We start from the raw sequence: 16,192 nt of genomic DNA on the forward strand, positions 1-16,192 counted from the left end.
TAAAGGAAAACAACAGGAGAGATTTGAAGTGTGTGTGTGTGTGTGTGTGTGTGTGTGTGTGTGTGCATAGGACCTGTGGATTCCAGTAAGTGATTCTTCCGGACTAACAGACCATTTTAGAAGTGCGGATGTGTGAAAAAATCTTAACAAAGCCCTAACTTCCAAGCATTGTCATCTGTTCCGTATCAGACTGTCACACTGAAATCCCAGTGCCATACATACCATCCAGACTTCAAACTTCCCAATAAATATACTCGATATGTATAGAAAGAATGTTCCATGAAGCTCTTTCCTATCTATTTTCTCATCTCTTGCCTTACGGTGTTTTTTTTTTCCCCTCCAAAAATAACACTCTTACAGTTTATATTGTTGCTGTTTCTGTCTTAATGAATTATAGGAGTACATTTTATGGTTTCAGACACAGTCATCTCGAGCAGTGAATCACCTAGCAGGCTTCTCTTCCTCAACCCTCTCCCCAGAAAGGAAATGAGAAGCAAAGCAACTTGCGTCTCCACAAATGATGTACTTCACTCTGATCACAGTGCTTTTGCTTTCTCTCTTCGCATCCCAGAGCCTGGGAGGCTCCCAGGGCTCTGTTCCTGAATCTTCTTTTCTGATGATTGACAAAGGGGCCTGAAGTCAAGGCAGAGATGTTGATGCAACTGCTTGTTTTCAGAGGAAGGCAAAGGCTGCTCGTCCACCCCTGCTCGGCACAGACGAGCGTGTCCGGAGGGATGCACCAGAAATCACCACCTTCAGAACCAATCAGCCCAAGAGAGATATCTTCATTTTGGAATCCACAGTTCAAATATGTTGAAGTTCTAATTTATACTGAAGGTTAAAGAAGTTTAGTGAAAGTTGGTGTTCATGAATGTGCATTCCCTCTCCGCACTTACCTCCAGAAAATGTTCTGCCTGCTGTTCTCGATCCAATTTCCGTGACGTTGTTGTAATCAGACCTGCGTAGAAATGAGAATATTGACTTTTAAATATCCGGGGCAAGTAGCTTACTGAGCATGGGAAGCAAATCCAGTTAAAGGAAAAACAAAAATAACAGGGAAGAGTAACTCTCCCATCCCCAGTGACCATCAAGATGGTCTCTGAATTATTCTTAAAACAAAATAAAATTTACAAAGAAAACCTGAAAAATTTGTTTTGGTTCTGCTTACCTCAGTTAGGTACTGTAATCACTCCGGGGATGTAAAAACTCACTGAAGGACCATTGTTCTCCTGATAATGAGGAATTTCAATGATTCATTTGCATATGACAGAAATTCTACAGCAAGAACCTCATTAAAGATTTCAGAGTTCTTGAACACTAATGGGTTGTTGATGCTGATCAGAATTAGGCTATGAAACAGCACTTTCTTATTTAACTTTTTAACGCTGATATAATTTTTTGTTATCCTTGACAAAGAAGGTTACTTTGGTAATAGCTACTTGTACACATAATTATTTCAAATTTAATAACTTCTATACCGAAGACCTCACACTGTAATTTTATCATTTTGTTTTATGTGTTGAAATCTTTACACAAAATCAGTCCCACATGGGAAATATCTCTGTATCTTTCCTTCAAATAGTGTTTCCCATAAATGAATCGCCCCTTTGAGTACAAAGACAAAGAAAAGACAATGAGAAGACATAACCTTCAAGGCTGCCCAGCTTATTGCACCAATTTGTCTTTTGCAGGTTTTATTATTATTATTGTCAAATGGCAATTAGGAGGTCAAATTTATATTCCATTTCTGGATGCTATACTGTCCCTGAAGACAAAAGACTACGGATGGGGCTGATTTTGCCACCTGTGCTGACGGACGGAAAAGAGCAGGGAATATCACATGTCAAGCTCACTCCCCACACTAGTGAGGTATGGGAAGTATGGAAAAGGCATTTTACCAAGATCTGCTGAGGAACTCATGACCTTCAGCTTTTGTTTTACACGTATGTGGTGGGTGGGAGCACATGGACTTTAGAGAAAGCCAAGAAGAGGCCCCAGGAAGTGAAATGGCTTTCCAAATAAAATCCCACTGGGGGTAGCATGGCTCCTTACAAAGTGGCCCCAGTCCCCTTCACTCTCATCTGTCCACACTCCCCATGGGAGGGAAAGTTGTGTTCCCACTGTGCAAATGATCTGCCTTTCCATGAATTCTTTCTGGAACATGCCCCACACCCACTGCTTCACCTCTAGATGGTTCAAACTTAGCTCAGATGTTAGAGAGGTGACCTGTCTTCCAGGGTTAGGTGCCCATCTGGTGTGTCCCAACACAACCAGTGTTCTCCTCCATCATGGTTCTTTGCTCTGTGCTATAATCCATTGTTCACGTGTGTGTATTTCCCCACTAGACAAGTTGACAGAGTTCCTACATGGGAAGGGTCTGCCTTGTCATCCTGAAGCCCTGCCGCCCTCCTAGCCACTGGCCTACAACAAAGAATAGGAACTTCATTAATGCTCAGTTGACAAAAGTTGCTGTAGAGGAGATTATTTATATTTTAGTTTTCAGTTTTGCTGCAGACTTAGAATGTGTTTGTTCAGGAAGGTACTGTTTTGTGTGCCAGGAGAGTATCTGTAGGTGGATCAGGGGTGCATGCTTCTTGTATTCATTTGAAACCACTTACTGAGTGCCTCTGCACGAATGGCGCAGTGCTAGGTACTCTGGGATACAGAGATGAGCTACTGTCTGAGATTTCGGGGAGGAGACTGGTATCAAGAATTTCAAGTGGGAGAATCAGTAACTTCTCTTCCCTAGCTGCCCATAAGAATCCCCCCAGGGAAACTCAAACACTCAAATTCTGTGCCCCACTCCATTCCTCATTTACTGTGTCCAAGTCTCTTGGGTTGATGCCTGAACAGGTTCTCTAATCCTAAAAGAAGGCTCTGTGCCATTTCACTCTCCTTTGTTAAGTCTCAGCATGACTTTTTATTGACATTAATTTTTCTGCCCAGCCACATCCAGGAGTGAAATGCATCGAGCTACTTTAGCATCTGGCTCAGTGTGTACGGGGGGTCGGGGATGAATGAGGGGGAGACAGAGATGGTGTGAGTGCCCCGGTGGCTGAGGTGATAAAGGAGGAATAAAGGGGAGCACAGCTCTCTGGTTTGGATTGACTAAGGGTCAGTGTGGTCACACCAAGGGGCGTCTCACACACAAATCTGATGCCTTCACTTCCAGGCCGTTCTATCCGACAGGGTCACATATCATGATGGCACTTTCCAAGTGAGAAGTAACTGTCTTCTCAGAAAGGGAAGGGAGGCTTTCATGAACCTCCCCACCTCCTCAGGGGGCATGCTCTGTGAGAGGTCACAATGAGAATGAGAAACACTTGTTAGAGGGAAGCTATACATGGATGAAAGGGACATCAGCCTTCACTCTGTTGGGTGTCTGTTGCTCTTCCAGGCACAAAAGACCAGAAGCCCTTTGCCCTCTGTCCCTCCGAGGACACTTGTGTCCCATCCTCACTGGGTCAGGCAGCCGTGGCCCCCTGTGCACAGGGAAAAGGTCAGCCTTCCTCTCCTGATTCGTCTTAGGGTGATTTCTTTTCTTTCTTTCTTTTTTTTTTTAAGGAAAGCCACTTATTTGCACAATGCTTATGTGGGACCAAGAGAGCAGTGTGGTTCCCCTGTCATCGGCATCCTGTGACCAGGATGCGTTTTTCACATATTTATCAGCCAACTGAGAAAGAGACAGCCTTCCTGAAAAGTCTGAAACACACACAACTGTGAACCTGGAGCCATGAGAAAGCCAAGCAGTCTCTCTTCCTGGAAGAAAGGCAGGAAAACCTCTGTAGGTTTTAGTTCTCTGTGTTTCCGTTATATTTATTTTCACAGATCGATGATAAAAGGCAGGTAAAAAAAAATCTAAGTCAAAAGTGAAAATTGGTGGGAAATCAGATGAGGTGGGGTAGAGGGCAGGAAATGCTGTTTGTGGGGACAAGGTTTCTTCCAGGATGATGAAAATGCTCTAAAATTACAGACTGAGGTGATGGTTGCACAGTTCCATACACATCCTGAAAACCATTGAATTGTATACTTCAAATGGGTGGATGTCTTTGCATGTAAATTACATGTTGGTAAAGCCATTTAAAAATCAGGAGGAGATCATAAACTCTGCCTTTTAGATTTTAACAAGCCCCTCATGTTTGGAGAAGACAGACATTTAAAAATAAATTAATGAACGGACGGATAAGTTAGTTTAGGAATCAGGCATGAAGAGGGGTTGGGATGAATGGGGTAATCAGGTTTGTCCACAGGGAGTCAGGGACATAAAAATAATGAACAGGACGTTTTGGGGTTAAAGCCACAACTGGTAGTTATTTGTACTAGGAAATAATCCTTGTTATCAAGACAGGACCAGCTACACCAAGAAGGGGCAAGAGCTCTCTTCTCCTAAAGAGACACACTTAAATGAGCTCTGGTACTCAGCAGCTCTGGTTTTCAGTCAGAAAGGAATGCAGTGAGCCATCCTCATGGTCCACAGGAAATCGTCAAAATAGCCAATGCTGCATCTTCTTTTTTAACAATTCTGTGGTAGCTGAATGTAGCTGGGCCTTCAAAGAGGGGAGAGAAGAAAACAGAGCACCCTCTCTCTCTCTTCAGCTCTTCTGATGCATCACTGTGGAAGACAACCCGATTGTGTAATCTCTACAGGAGAGAAGGACTGTACATCACACATGTAACTGAAGACCCACTGGGCATAGTAAATTGGGGACTGACATGATGAAATTGAATTTCAAAGATAAATCATAGGCGAGCTTTTGAACGTGGTTTGGAGATATAAACAAACACATCATTTGATATAATTACATATGCAAACCTCCAATTTAGGAGGGGAATTATGCCAATCCTAAGTGAATGATACTCACTAAGGGGGGGGGAGCATATGGCTGGAACCATGCAATTACTTTAAAAATGACTAGTTTTGATTTTTTGTTGTGGAGACAGGGGCTCTCACAATCTCTCTGAGAAACAGCCTGAGCACGAAAATGTCACTGCCTGTTCAAAAGAGAACTTAGAGTGTTCTAAGTAGTTATGGTCAGAGAAGCCATACTTGTGAGATGACATCTTCCCCTGGCTTTTTCTCCCTGTGGGTGTCCTGGGTCGCAGCTGTGTAATCTAACTGCCGTGACATTCACATTTTCTTTAAGTGCTACTTGAAGCAATGCAGGTCTTAGCTGCTTCAGCATAATTTTCCAGGACTGTTGGAAGCTGAGTTTAGTATCAAAAAAACACAACTAGAATTATCAACCCTGTGAGCTATAATTCGTACTTAGTCTGTCTTTCTCACTTTCATTTCCTCTGCTCTCCACTTCTCAGTGCCTACCCCCAGCTATCAGGTAAACCCCTCACTGTCCTTCCAGACAATTCACACGTTGCCTCTCACTGAAGCGTTCTCTGACTTTCCCTCTAGCGTGTTTCAGGTAACCCATCTGTGGCCAGGATCCCCTTCTAGACCACAGTTTCAAGAAGGCAGAGATTTTGGGGAGTTTACCAGTTGACCTCAGGAACCTAGAGGAGTACTTGTCATAGCTGTTAAACATATAAATACTATCATGGCACCCAATATGTGGCTCTGTTTATTAGTGAACTGTTCCTAATATAAGTAAAAAGGTAAAAAACAGATCTTATTCACTTCATGGTCTTGGTACGTAACACAGAAGCTAGCACCTTGTAAGCAAAACTTGTTTGAATGAACCTTCCAGAATGCTCAATGCTGTTTTATACAGAGTGGCCATAATGGTCCCAAACCATGGGAGCTGACGTGACCTGAATGCTCTATTTCATTCTTTGAATAATTTCAAGGTCTTCCCAATTTTTGGAATTCTCTTTCATGCTGAATGTTGGAGGTGTTTAGAACAATTCCTGACAGACTTTTATTTATTTTTTTATTTTTTGGCTGTTGATGACAGCTTTTTAATCTTTAATGTTATGCACAGGGGCTTTGTGACTATTCCATGGTCTTCCACATCCTGGTTTCTATCTAATTTATGCAGAAAGGTGGGCAAATGATCATCTTATAGTATCCCACATTTGTTGAGTACTATGTGCCAGCCACTGTACGAAACAGCTCACATGCACGCTCTCATTGAATCTCATAGTGACGAGAGACAAGAACTATTCTGACTCCATTTATAGGAGGAAATTGACTTAAATTAAGTTGCCCAAGGTCACCAACGATTAAGCCATCATTCCTATCAGGGATGCTAATTCTGAAGCCTCTCCACTGTCTCCCTAGCAGATGAGTATGTGCAGTGGTGGCAAAGCCCCCTGCCAAAACCAAAGCCAGGAGACCTGGGTCTTGGTCTCAGGCTGTCAGTTATTGGGTATGAGATTCCAGGCAATGACATGGTTTCTCTAGGCCCCTATTTCCTTACCTGGAAATGTCCTAAGTCTCTTTTCAGTGTGAGGAGTCTATAATAACACAAAAATATTAAAAGGAGATCATTCTCTGATCTCTCACTGACCCCACTTTCTTCTTAGTGGACCTGAGCCCAGCTGAGCAGAACGTGGGTGAGTCACCCAAGCAGGAACAGGAGGGGCTGCATTCTGATTTTTATTTATCCACAACAGTTTTATACATTTTGAATATTATCCCCTTATTGGATATATCATTTGTAAATATCTTCTCTCATTCAGTAGATTGCCTTTTTGTTTTGTTTATGGTTTTCGTTTGCTGCACAAAATCAACACTTAAGCACACATGTGTCTCTCAAAAGGAGGAAAATGAAAACATCAGTTAATTATGAGTGTGTGTTTTTAAGTGAAAAAAAAAAACCCTTAGTTATTCTCATGTTTATCATCTCTCCATAAGATCCCAACTTCTAGAACTTCCGTTTCCACCTTTCAATTCAGCCCATCAGGAAGCCTTGAAATGTTGCCCACATTATTTACATATGGACATAAGACTGTGAACTGAATTTGGAGAATGAAATGGACACAGAATACGTGCAAATTTCAGTGCAAATGCAAATTCAAATGCAAAGATTTTTATAGGAAAAATTAAAGTAGGAGTGAAGACATCTATTAAGTTTGTTTTAAAGAAACAACCAGATAATATGTGTTCTGAGACTAAAGAATATTTCTTTTTTTTTAAAGATTTATTTATTTGAGAGAGCGCGGGAGAGAGTGTGGTGGGGAGGGGCAGAGGAAGAGGGAGAGAAAGAAGCTCAAGCAGACTCCCCGCTGAGAGCAGAGCCCAAGGCGGGGCTCGATCTCATGACTCTGAGATCATGACTTGAGCTGAAATCAAGAGCTAGACACTTAACTGAGTCACCCAGGTGCCCCTAACCAATATTTCTTTAAAAAGAAAAGAACCACCAGAAATAAAAAATACACAAGAGCTAAAGCATCGGTTATGACAGGGTTAAAAAAAAGGGTCTGGAAACTGGCTGGAGCAGACAAGCTTTTTAAGTAAGAGTTGCTTCATGAGGTGTAAAGATTTGGAGTTGCTTGATGGAGTACACAGTGCTACTATTAAATTTCCTTAAGAAAATCTGACAGGGAAATCTTGGATGGAGCTTTACTCTGCAACTTGAGCTTTTCTTTATAAATAGTGACTTCGAAGATGCCAGTAGAAGCTTTAAAACTGCGTAAGTGAGGGTGCATCCTGAACCAAGTATGAAGACCCTGTGGGTCACACATGGTTCGGAGCTGGTAGTTTTCTGTAACAGATAAGTTTCAGTTTCTTTCTTTGCAAGCCAATGGATGGCATTTCTCAAGTCTGCCTGAGCAGCAGGGAAATCGCAGGCAGGATTCTTCTGCCAGAAATACTTTCCCCCTTGGATACAGGACGTGTAGTTGCCACAGGTAGAAAAGGGGGAAAAGCCAGCTTGTGCAGGAAGAATGTTGAGGCTGGTACATACCCTTGTACCTTCACTTCAGGCCCAGTTGACAGAGGGAGTTGCCCATAGCCTGGAGGGAGAGTTCTGAGGTTCAGGCAAGCCCTGCTCCCTTGCTGTACCACTCATTCCAGATGAGATCGATTAGGGGATCAGGGTCAAGGTAACTTGTCATCAGGGTGAAGGATAAGACAGTGGCCAACGAGGGAGGCATAATGAAGAAGATGTTGTATGGTTGAGAATATTCCAAAGACCTTTTCTCTGAATAATTCTCTCCTGTACCACGTGTTCCTGCCACACACACCCACACATGCATGCACACACATGCACACATACATGTACACTCACACACACACACACACACACACAGGACTAGAGATGCTGTGTATGAGTCTACTTTTGCCAGAATACCTGGATACTTACCAGTCCCATCTGTTCTTCCCTGAGTTTCTCTCCTCATCACCAATCCTCATGGTTCTCCCTCCTAATCTCACATAGCCCTCTGGCTCTACCTTCTGGTTTGGCCTAGATGAAGAATTTATGCACCTGAAGAAGTCTCTAGGGGGTTTAGTTAAACCTTGAATGCCATATTGGATTTCTTCAGAGAAATTAAGCTACAGATGGTGAACCAATATTAAGGATGTCGTATGAAATGATGCCATCTTTAGGTGCCATTAACATACCGCTGATGTGTGCGCTCAGATGTGCAATATGGTGCACATCTCCCCCTTTCTCTTTCTGCCAAGATTTTTCTTTGCATAATTCTGAATATTAGATGATCAAAATAAGAAGGAAGAAGTCGTGGCTGGAAATCTAGATGACACTATTATGGATGGGTCTCCGAGATGATCTAGTCTGGGAAGCATTACGGGGTACTGGTTAGCAGTGCACTGACCACCACTCAGGCTTTGACATTAGACTGGCCTTGCCTCTCAGTCCCACCTCCAGGCAACTGCATGGTCTTCAACAAGTTACTTGGCTTCTCTAAACAGCATCTTCCTTTTCAGTAACATGAGGCTTCTTAAATAATTGATTTAAAATGCTTAGTTTGGTTCCCGGTGCATATTAAATGCTCAAATAATGTAACTCTATGATGAGCTCCAAAAATAATGCCTGTTGTATCGTATGTGTTCAAGGGTCTAATCTGCTTCCTCCCCATCTTGAGATTTCCCTTCAAATGTGTCTAAACACCTGGGCCACAAAAACTGTAAAATGTCTACTACTCACGATGTCACCTGACAGATAAGGAAACTGATGCTTCCAGTTTAAGTAACTTGTTTAAAGACTTATCCATCAGGAGTCCTTCATCCACGCATTGTTAAATTTTATCGAGAAGGTATGATATATACTTGCTGCTCAAAGTGTGGCATGGATTAGAAGCATCAGCATCACCTAGGAGCTGCAGGCTCCTCCCAGACCTAGGTGATCTGTATGTACACTACATTTTGAGAAGTCTGGCTCTAGACCAAGGTTGGTTTTCACACTTGGCTGTGCTTTGGGAAGCATTAACATACACTGGTGCAGCGTCCCACAGCCAGAAGTTCTGAATATTTGGGATGGGCAGAGGTCAGAGCATAGAGATTTTTAAAAAGCTCCAGGTGATTCCGATCTTCAACCAAGGGTGAGAATCACTCTATAGACAGTTGTTATTGCTGGGTGATGGGGCTAAGGTAATTGATTTTTTTTTTTTTTTGACTTATCCAAATGGTCTAGTTCTCCCACAATGAAAAATAATGCATTTTAAAATACAAAAGAAAACAATGAATCATGGATCACTACATCAAAAACTAATGATGTATTGTATGGTGACTAACACAACATAATAAAATAAAAAAAAATACAGAAGAATTTAAAGGCCAATAAAATGGGGGGGCCCTGACCCATAGTCTCCTGTGTGTCTTCAAAATTCTACAAAGTTCTCTTTAAAAAAAATATTTAACTTATTTATTTGAGAGAGAGAGAGAGAGAGCATGACCAGGGTCGGGGTTGGGGAGAGAAGGAGAAGCAGACTCCCCATTGAGGAGCCTGATGCGAGGCTCGATCCCAGGAGTCTGAGATCATGACCTGAGCCGAAGGCAGACGCTTAACTGACTGAGCCACCCAGGAGCCCCTGAATGCTATGAAGTTCTGTTCTGAATCCACCCAGCAAAAGACTAAACCCCATGGTTGCCAGATTTATTCTGATTTTAGATAGGACACATGCCTTTTATCTACCCCTAATACAATGGTTTATCTCAGCTACAGTTTGACTTCTTCATTCTGGCAATTTTCTTGTACTGTGTTATGCCTCTCGTGGCTCCATCTGGCCCTCAGGCAGCAGAGGTAAACACCCCCTCTGTGGCAACGCTATCTCTTCACTACAGAACCATATCTGGACACAAGGCACATTGGGAAGAGACAAGAGGATACAACAATCAGCCTTTATGTTGGTCCCCACGGCATTCCGTGAGGGAGACAGACACATATGCAAATAGCGATGATACACAGTGTGATCTAATACATACCCTGGACAAGTCCAGGTGCCCCGAAGAAGGAAAGATGAATGCTGAATCGTGCAACTGGAAAATTTAAGGGAATAAACTGAATAATTGAATTTGTACTGGGCCCTAAACAGTGAACAAGATTCCAACAGACAGAGAAAATGGAAAAAGTTAAAGTAGCAAATTTGTAGCTGGGCCTGAGATAGATTAATGAGAAAGGTGAGTCTGGTTTTAAATCCTGGCTCTCTGATTTCTTAGCTGCGTGACCAAGGACAAGTTATACAATTTCTCTGATCTAAGTCTTGTGGTCTCTGAAATGGGGATAGATCTAACTCCCTCACAGGCTCTGGGTAGCAAACAGAAGAGAGGAAGTGCTTGGCATAGGACCTTGCACTTTAGCAGGGCTGTTTAAAAACAGAAGTACCATCTATAAAAAGCAGTACATTAGCTTTTATTTTTATTAGAAGTCCTAACAGCACTGGGATGTTATTTATAATTACATTCAAGAGGGACACCTTATTGTTTTCAGATGCATCACCTCCGACAATGTCTGAAAATGTAATAACCAAGTCCGTGAGAGTTAAGTTTCCTTCTATTCATTCAAATGAACACTATGAAGTTCTTTAATTCCTATACACTCCAGAGGTGTGAAAACCACTGCTGCACTCCCCTTAGAAATGATTTCACTGCAAATAATTTGTTTCTACATCTGTTTTCATGTGACAGATAAAATCAGAAGGTTGGAGAAAGTGCAAATTACTCAGAGGATGTGCAAAGTCTTGAAAACACATTTGTGCTTTGTAGGCATGCCATTCTCTTAAGATCATCTTTGCTCTGTGATCTATCCATGGTCTTGGGTAGGAGCAATGTTTTACAACTCAATTTTTAAAAAAATCTGGGAAAATCACTTGTTACGGAGAGCTTTGACTGTTATCAGAAGACTGACAACCCTCCCCCCTTTTTATATCACACATTTTCCAGTTAATTTCCACATAATTCAATTCTTCCCTTTTGTCCTAAATTTATGTATACACTATAAAATCTCATTATTTTTCATCCCACCTATCTGAGAATTTGTTATAGTTCTGGGGCTGGTTGAAGTTTGCCTTTGTTCTACCTAGGTAAATTAATAGGTTGGAAAGGTCCCAGGGGAATATTTAATGTACTTGAGACAAACCATTTGCAAAGCACTTTAATTTTAACAACCACCATTTTGATGTTCTAATTGCAAATAGCCTATGTAACTATTCATTAGAGTCTGACCAACCAGGTCTTTTGTTTGGCAACACTTTAATAGTTTGCATTAACCTTATGTGTTGATTTGAAAGCAGTAAACGCGTGTTTCCTGAAATATTCTAGAATCTGCATTTTCAACTGCTGTAAAATCCTCTTCAATGATAGTCTGAATTAGTGGAATTTCATGATCTTTCTGTGCTTTGGGAAGAAGTACCACCTCTCTCAAGAATGAAGAAATTTGTGCTTAATCATTTATGAATGCAGCAACTTTGTGCAAGTCTCTAAAAATGTTGCATGTCTCCATTTCTTCCTCTATAACACAGTAATGATTCAATGGGGGAGCAATCCCCTTTTCCTCACTAGGAGTAACACATAAAATTTTTTTTCCTTTATAACTATAAGCGGAAATAAAGGAGAAGTTAGAATCTTTTAGAACTCCGTGGGAAAAATTGCTGTATCAAATAAGTGAAGAGTTATATACTCCTTATGGTCTTTTATAGAGGACTTTATAAATAATTGCATTATAGCTTTATCACTGTATTCTGTTTACATGTTTGTCTCCTTCAGTAGACTGTGACCTCTCCAGGACAACTATGTTTTTATTAATTTAGTGTTCATTAAAAGAATATAGGAACCTAGGCCAATCTTTGTATCTTCCATGCCTAGCAAAGTGCCTGGCATATGGATGGGGATCAATCAATATTAGTCTATTGGATGGTAAAACTCTACGACTGAAAATGTGTATGGAAGTGTGTGTGAATGCATCTACACATACCACCACCCAAAGTAGGTGATGGCCCATATCTATGGGAATGATCACTCAGCATTTATATTACAGCTTGAAAAGCTCCCATTCTTTTGGAAAAAGCTTCCAAATAAATTCAAAATGGAATTATGTGCTGTGATAATTATTATTTTGGGTTTTTAACACAAAATGTTACAAGTTCATACAGCCATGTTTTTTGGTATCATATATCAGAGTCTGCAGTCCGTGTGGTTCATTGAGGTTCATGGGGGGAAATGGCAGATTGCCAATGCTAATGAGTTTTTCTTGACTCTTTCTAATATGTATTTTATTTCTCTTTTGCCTTTACTTTTTGTTTAACTAAATTATGTTATTTATCCAAGAACCTGTCACATATAAGTAGGGTTGCTCACTGCCTGTCAGAGAGGGCTCAGCCCATGTTTCAATTCCCAAAGAAGATTACAAGTGTCTATGTGGGGGGAAGCAGTCAGCCTCTGACTTTGCTGGGTCCACAAGGTGCTCTACAGTGAATATCAAAATGGAGGACAAGTCAAAGGGCCTTGTAAGATCACACTCCCAGCTAGAATCTGATGAATTAATTCTTCCAACATGCAACCAATAATCTAGTAAGGAGTGTGCTAAGGGGCTACCTCCGCCATGTCTTATCATGAGGGTGACTTAGGTGGCCATTTTAGCTTCTTGTTCAGAAAGAATCACTGAAAGAGTAAGGTTGGGGAAAAATCAGAGAGCAGCAAATACTGGCTCGTGGGATGGGGGATGGTGTGGCGAGGTGGAGGAGGTGGGCAGCCTTGAAGACACCACAGAATCTGTCTCTAGATCTTGTTTGTTCCATATTTACCCAGAAAATCAACATAAATACGTATCATTTATTGAGAGCTACACGACCAAGTGACCAGCTCTGTGGGACTCCTAAATTTGTGCCCTTCACCAGCATCCTGTAATTATTTGCTTGGTTTTCCTTTACTGGTTCCTTTAGGAGAGGTGGCAGAAGCTTGTGGAAGTTTTCCTCCTACTTGAGGGATGAGAAAGAGATGGCTGACCCTGGCAAACTGAAAATTAAGGGCTGCAGCTGCTGGGGGGTGTGCTGGGCACTTATATTCAGGTTCCTCTGTCTGTCTTTCTCTCCTCCTTTCCTTGATATCCCAATGTTGACCTCCAAGCCCTCCCACGAAGGCAGCAGAGGGGGCCAGAAGCACAGTTGCAAACGTTTCCTCCACATTTTTAGAAGTTTTGCATTCCGTCTTTGGGGATAACAGTTTGTAATGGGTGGGTACACAAGAGGGACCCCTTTAAAAACCCACTAGCCAAATAAACATGCCACCAAGCTTAAAAGAAAATGTCATCTTCTTTGTTGGAACTCTGAGAAATTCAGTATCTCCTGAAAAAAATGGCTGGGCCTACGGAGTCTGAGAGTAGGTTTTTAAGCCATTCACAACACCATGTCAGTCCTTTCTCAGTGAAAATGAGCTCAATTCTACTGTGGTTGTAATTAGTGGATAATTAGTACTTGTACATTTCGATGGTACATGTCACGGAACTGGCGCCTGGTTTAGCATCCATTCCACAAGATTATTTAGTTTTGCTGCAATTTTAATTCTTTTGAGTCACATTGGTGTCCTGGCGCTAGAGAACCTGGGGCTCATGCTAGAGAGACTAGGTTTGAAATGATATTAAAGGGTTTCAATTTCCCATGGAAAAGAAAATTGTCGGGAAGGCTTTGCATTAACGAACCAAAGCAGCGGACAGGAGAGAGTGCAGGATGAATTCCACAGTCTCAGCAGCCATTCTGGGCTCCGGGTTTTTAATATGACGTGAGGTACTGGCACCAACTGTTATTGGTGCTATTCCCACTGCTGACTTGGCACCAACACACCTGCCTTCAGAGAAGGATGGGAGTAAACGGGAGTGCAGGCAGGGAATACGTCATTATAGCCAAGCAGTTAAAGACTCAGGTAGAATTATGCAAAAAGGTAACATGGGACCCAGAGGGGTCTGCCTTGAACTCCTCCCGGGGGTACAAAGAGAGGCTTCCCAGGATGGGGTATCTTGGGTTGGAAGGAGGTCTGTCGGGTAGACGAGGAGGAGAAGGGCCTTTCACCATATTCTGGTGGAACAAGGACAACACGCAGCCAAAAGGACTACGGTTCTGTCCCGAAGTTACTTCAGGAGGCCTTTGGGGAAACTTTGGAATTTTGTGTTATTTACGATACCTTTCCCCTAGGGACACTCAGCACCGCAATCATTAACATGGAAGTGTTTTTCATTTCTACACGCCATGAAATAGCACGGCAGATGCCGATGGCAACAGTCAGCTCTCCATTCCTGCAAGGCTCACAGCAAAGAAACCAAGAGGACATGATAAGCACGTACCTGAGCCTAACACATAAACAGGTAGGGGACGCCAGGAGAATTCCAGTCGGCCACCTCTGAAACAGAGCCCTTCCTCACCACTTCCTTTGCTCCCTCTTGGAAACAACACTTTTGTACGGCGAACAACCATCCCAGTTTGCCAGAGATTGTTCTTTTGCAGCACCGGAAATCCTAGTTCTCTGTTCCATAGAAATCCTCAGTGTTGGTCAAACCAGGATGATCGGTGACCCTAGATCATAACTGGATGCCAGGTCTCTGGCATTAACTTACCAAGCAGATCTTTGAGGCTGGGTGCCTGCGAGAGCGTTTGCAATCTTGCCCCGGCATCCAGTTTGGCTGGCAGATGGGGAAACCGAGGCACAGAGAGGGACAGCTCCTTGTCAGATTCCACAGTGCTTAGCTCTGATTGGTGTTCAGGCCTGTTCAAAAACACTCAGAACTGCTTTTTGACTTCTTTTTGGCTTCCTCAGGTAATCACAGATTTCTAAACACTCCCCTCAGCTTCTCCCTGACCTAGCTAACAACTGATGCCATTTTCTGATTATTCTCTATGCAACCAGGGGTACGCTGAACACTTTACAGGCAACACTTCATTTAATCCTCCCCAAAATTCTAAATTTCTGTTACCGAATTGCTAAATACGGTTATTACCCCCCTTCCATTTTTCAGATGGAAGAGACTGAGTCTTAGCACGACCAGGAAAACTTGCTAGAGGTTACACAGCTAGTGAGAAAGATTTGAAACTTGATCCAACTGTCCGATTCCAGAATCCTTATTCTTACCACGAGGATACAAGACTCCTCTTCCTATTCAATTTGATCTTCTGCTATTTCATTTAAGATTACTCCATCATTTAACCAAAATATTTGAAAAAGGTACAGGAATGGCTTTCTCATTTTCCACATTTTATTCTATCTCCCACTGATCATTTCATTCACTGGAGAGACGTCTTCAGGTAAGAGTCTCTACTTGCTTTTCAGTTCCCAATGGGCCTGGGGCCACATCAAACCTTCCCAGTACAATACTGCTTCAGAAAAAAGCAAATTTGATGTGTGGACAGTGTTTTTGTCTTAAGCCATTGAGCTACTGTAGGATCAATCCAATTAAATGTCAATGAGTCCCCCATCAACTGATCCTAAAGGAATCCAACCGCCATGCTTCCCTTAACAACTCTGCCAAGACCTTCACCATTTGGATTTCCTAGTTCTTCTCTGAGCTCTTCTCTCCTTAGGTTATGTCTTCCTCCAGCTCTCCTCTTGCTAATCTTCCTTTTGAAAGTCTTCCTACTTAACAAATTCAATTCAGTTCATCAAAGTATTGATATTTATCACCAGATTCCAGCTATTCTGCAATTTTTTCTGTTCCTAGAGCATGTAAAACTTACTTCTGCTTTAGGCCTTTGTCTTTGGCCTTTCCTTGGCAACATTTTTTTCCATGCACCCCACTCCCATTTCTGCATGGCTAATCCCTTCTTTATCACATAGACCTCAGTTCAAATATCCCCT

General features: G+C 42.1%; 1 protein-coding gene across 1 annotated transcript in view; it reads right to left on the minus strand.

Moving 5' to 3' along the window:
- The window catches only part of FAT3 (FAT atypical cadherin 3), a 642,087-nt gene that overhangs the window by 179,954 nt on the left and 445,941 nt on the right, over nucleotides 1-16,192 (minus strand). The window contains exon 6 of the mRNA XM_035722989.1: nucleotides 897-958. Coding sequence (XP_035578882.1) covers nucleotides 897-958 — 62 coding nt within the window. The remainder of the gene's footprint in view (nucleotides 1-896; nucleotides 959-16,192) is intronic.

The sequence above is a fragment of the Zalophus californianus genome, chromosome 11, assembly GCF_009762305.2.
Source record: "Zalophus californianus isolate mZalCal1 chromosome 11, mZalCal1.pri.v2, whole genome shotgun sequence".
NCBI classification, from domain to species: domain Eukaryota; kingdom Metazoa; phylum Chordata; class Mammalia; order Carnivora; family Otariidae; genus Zalophus; species Zalophus californianus.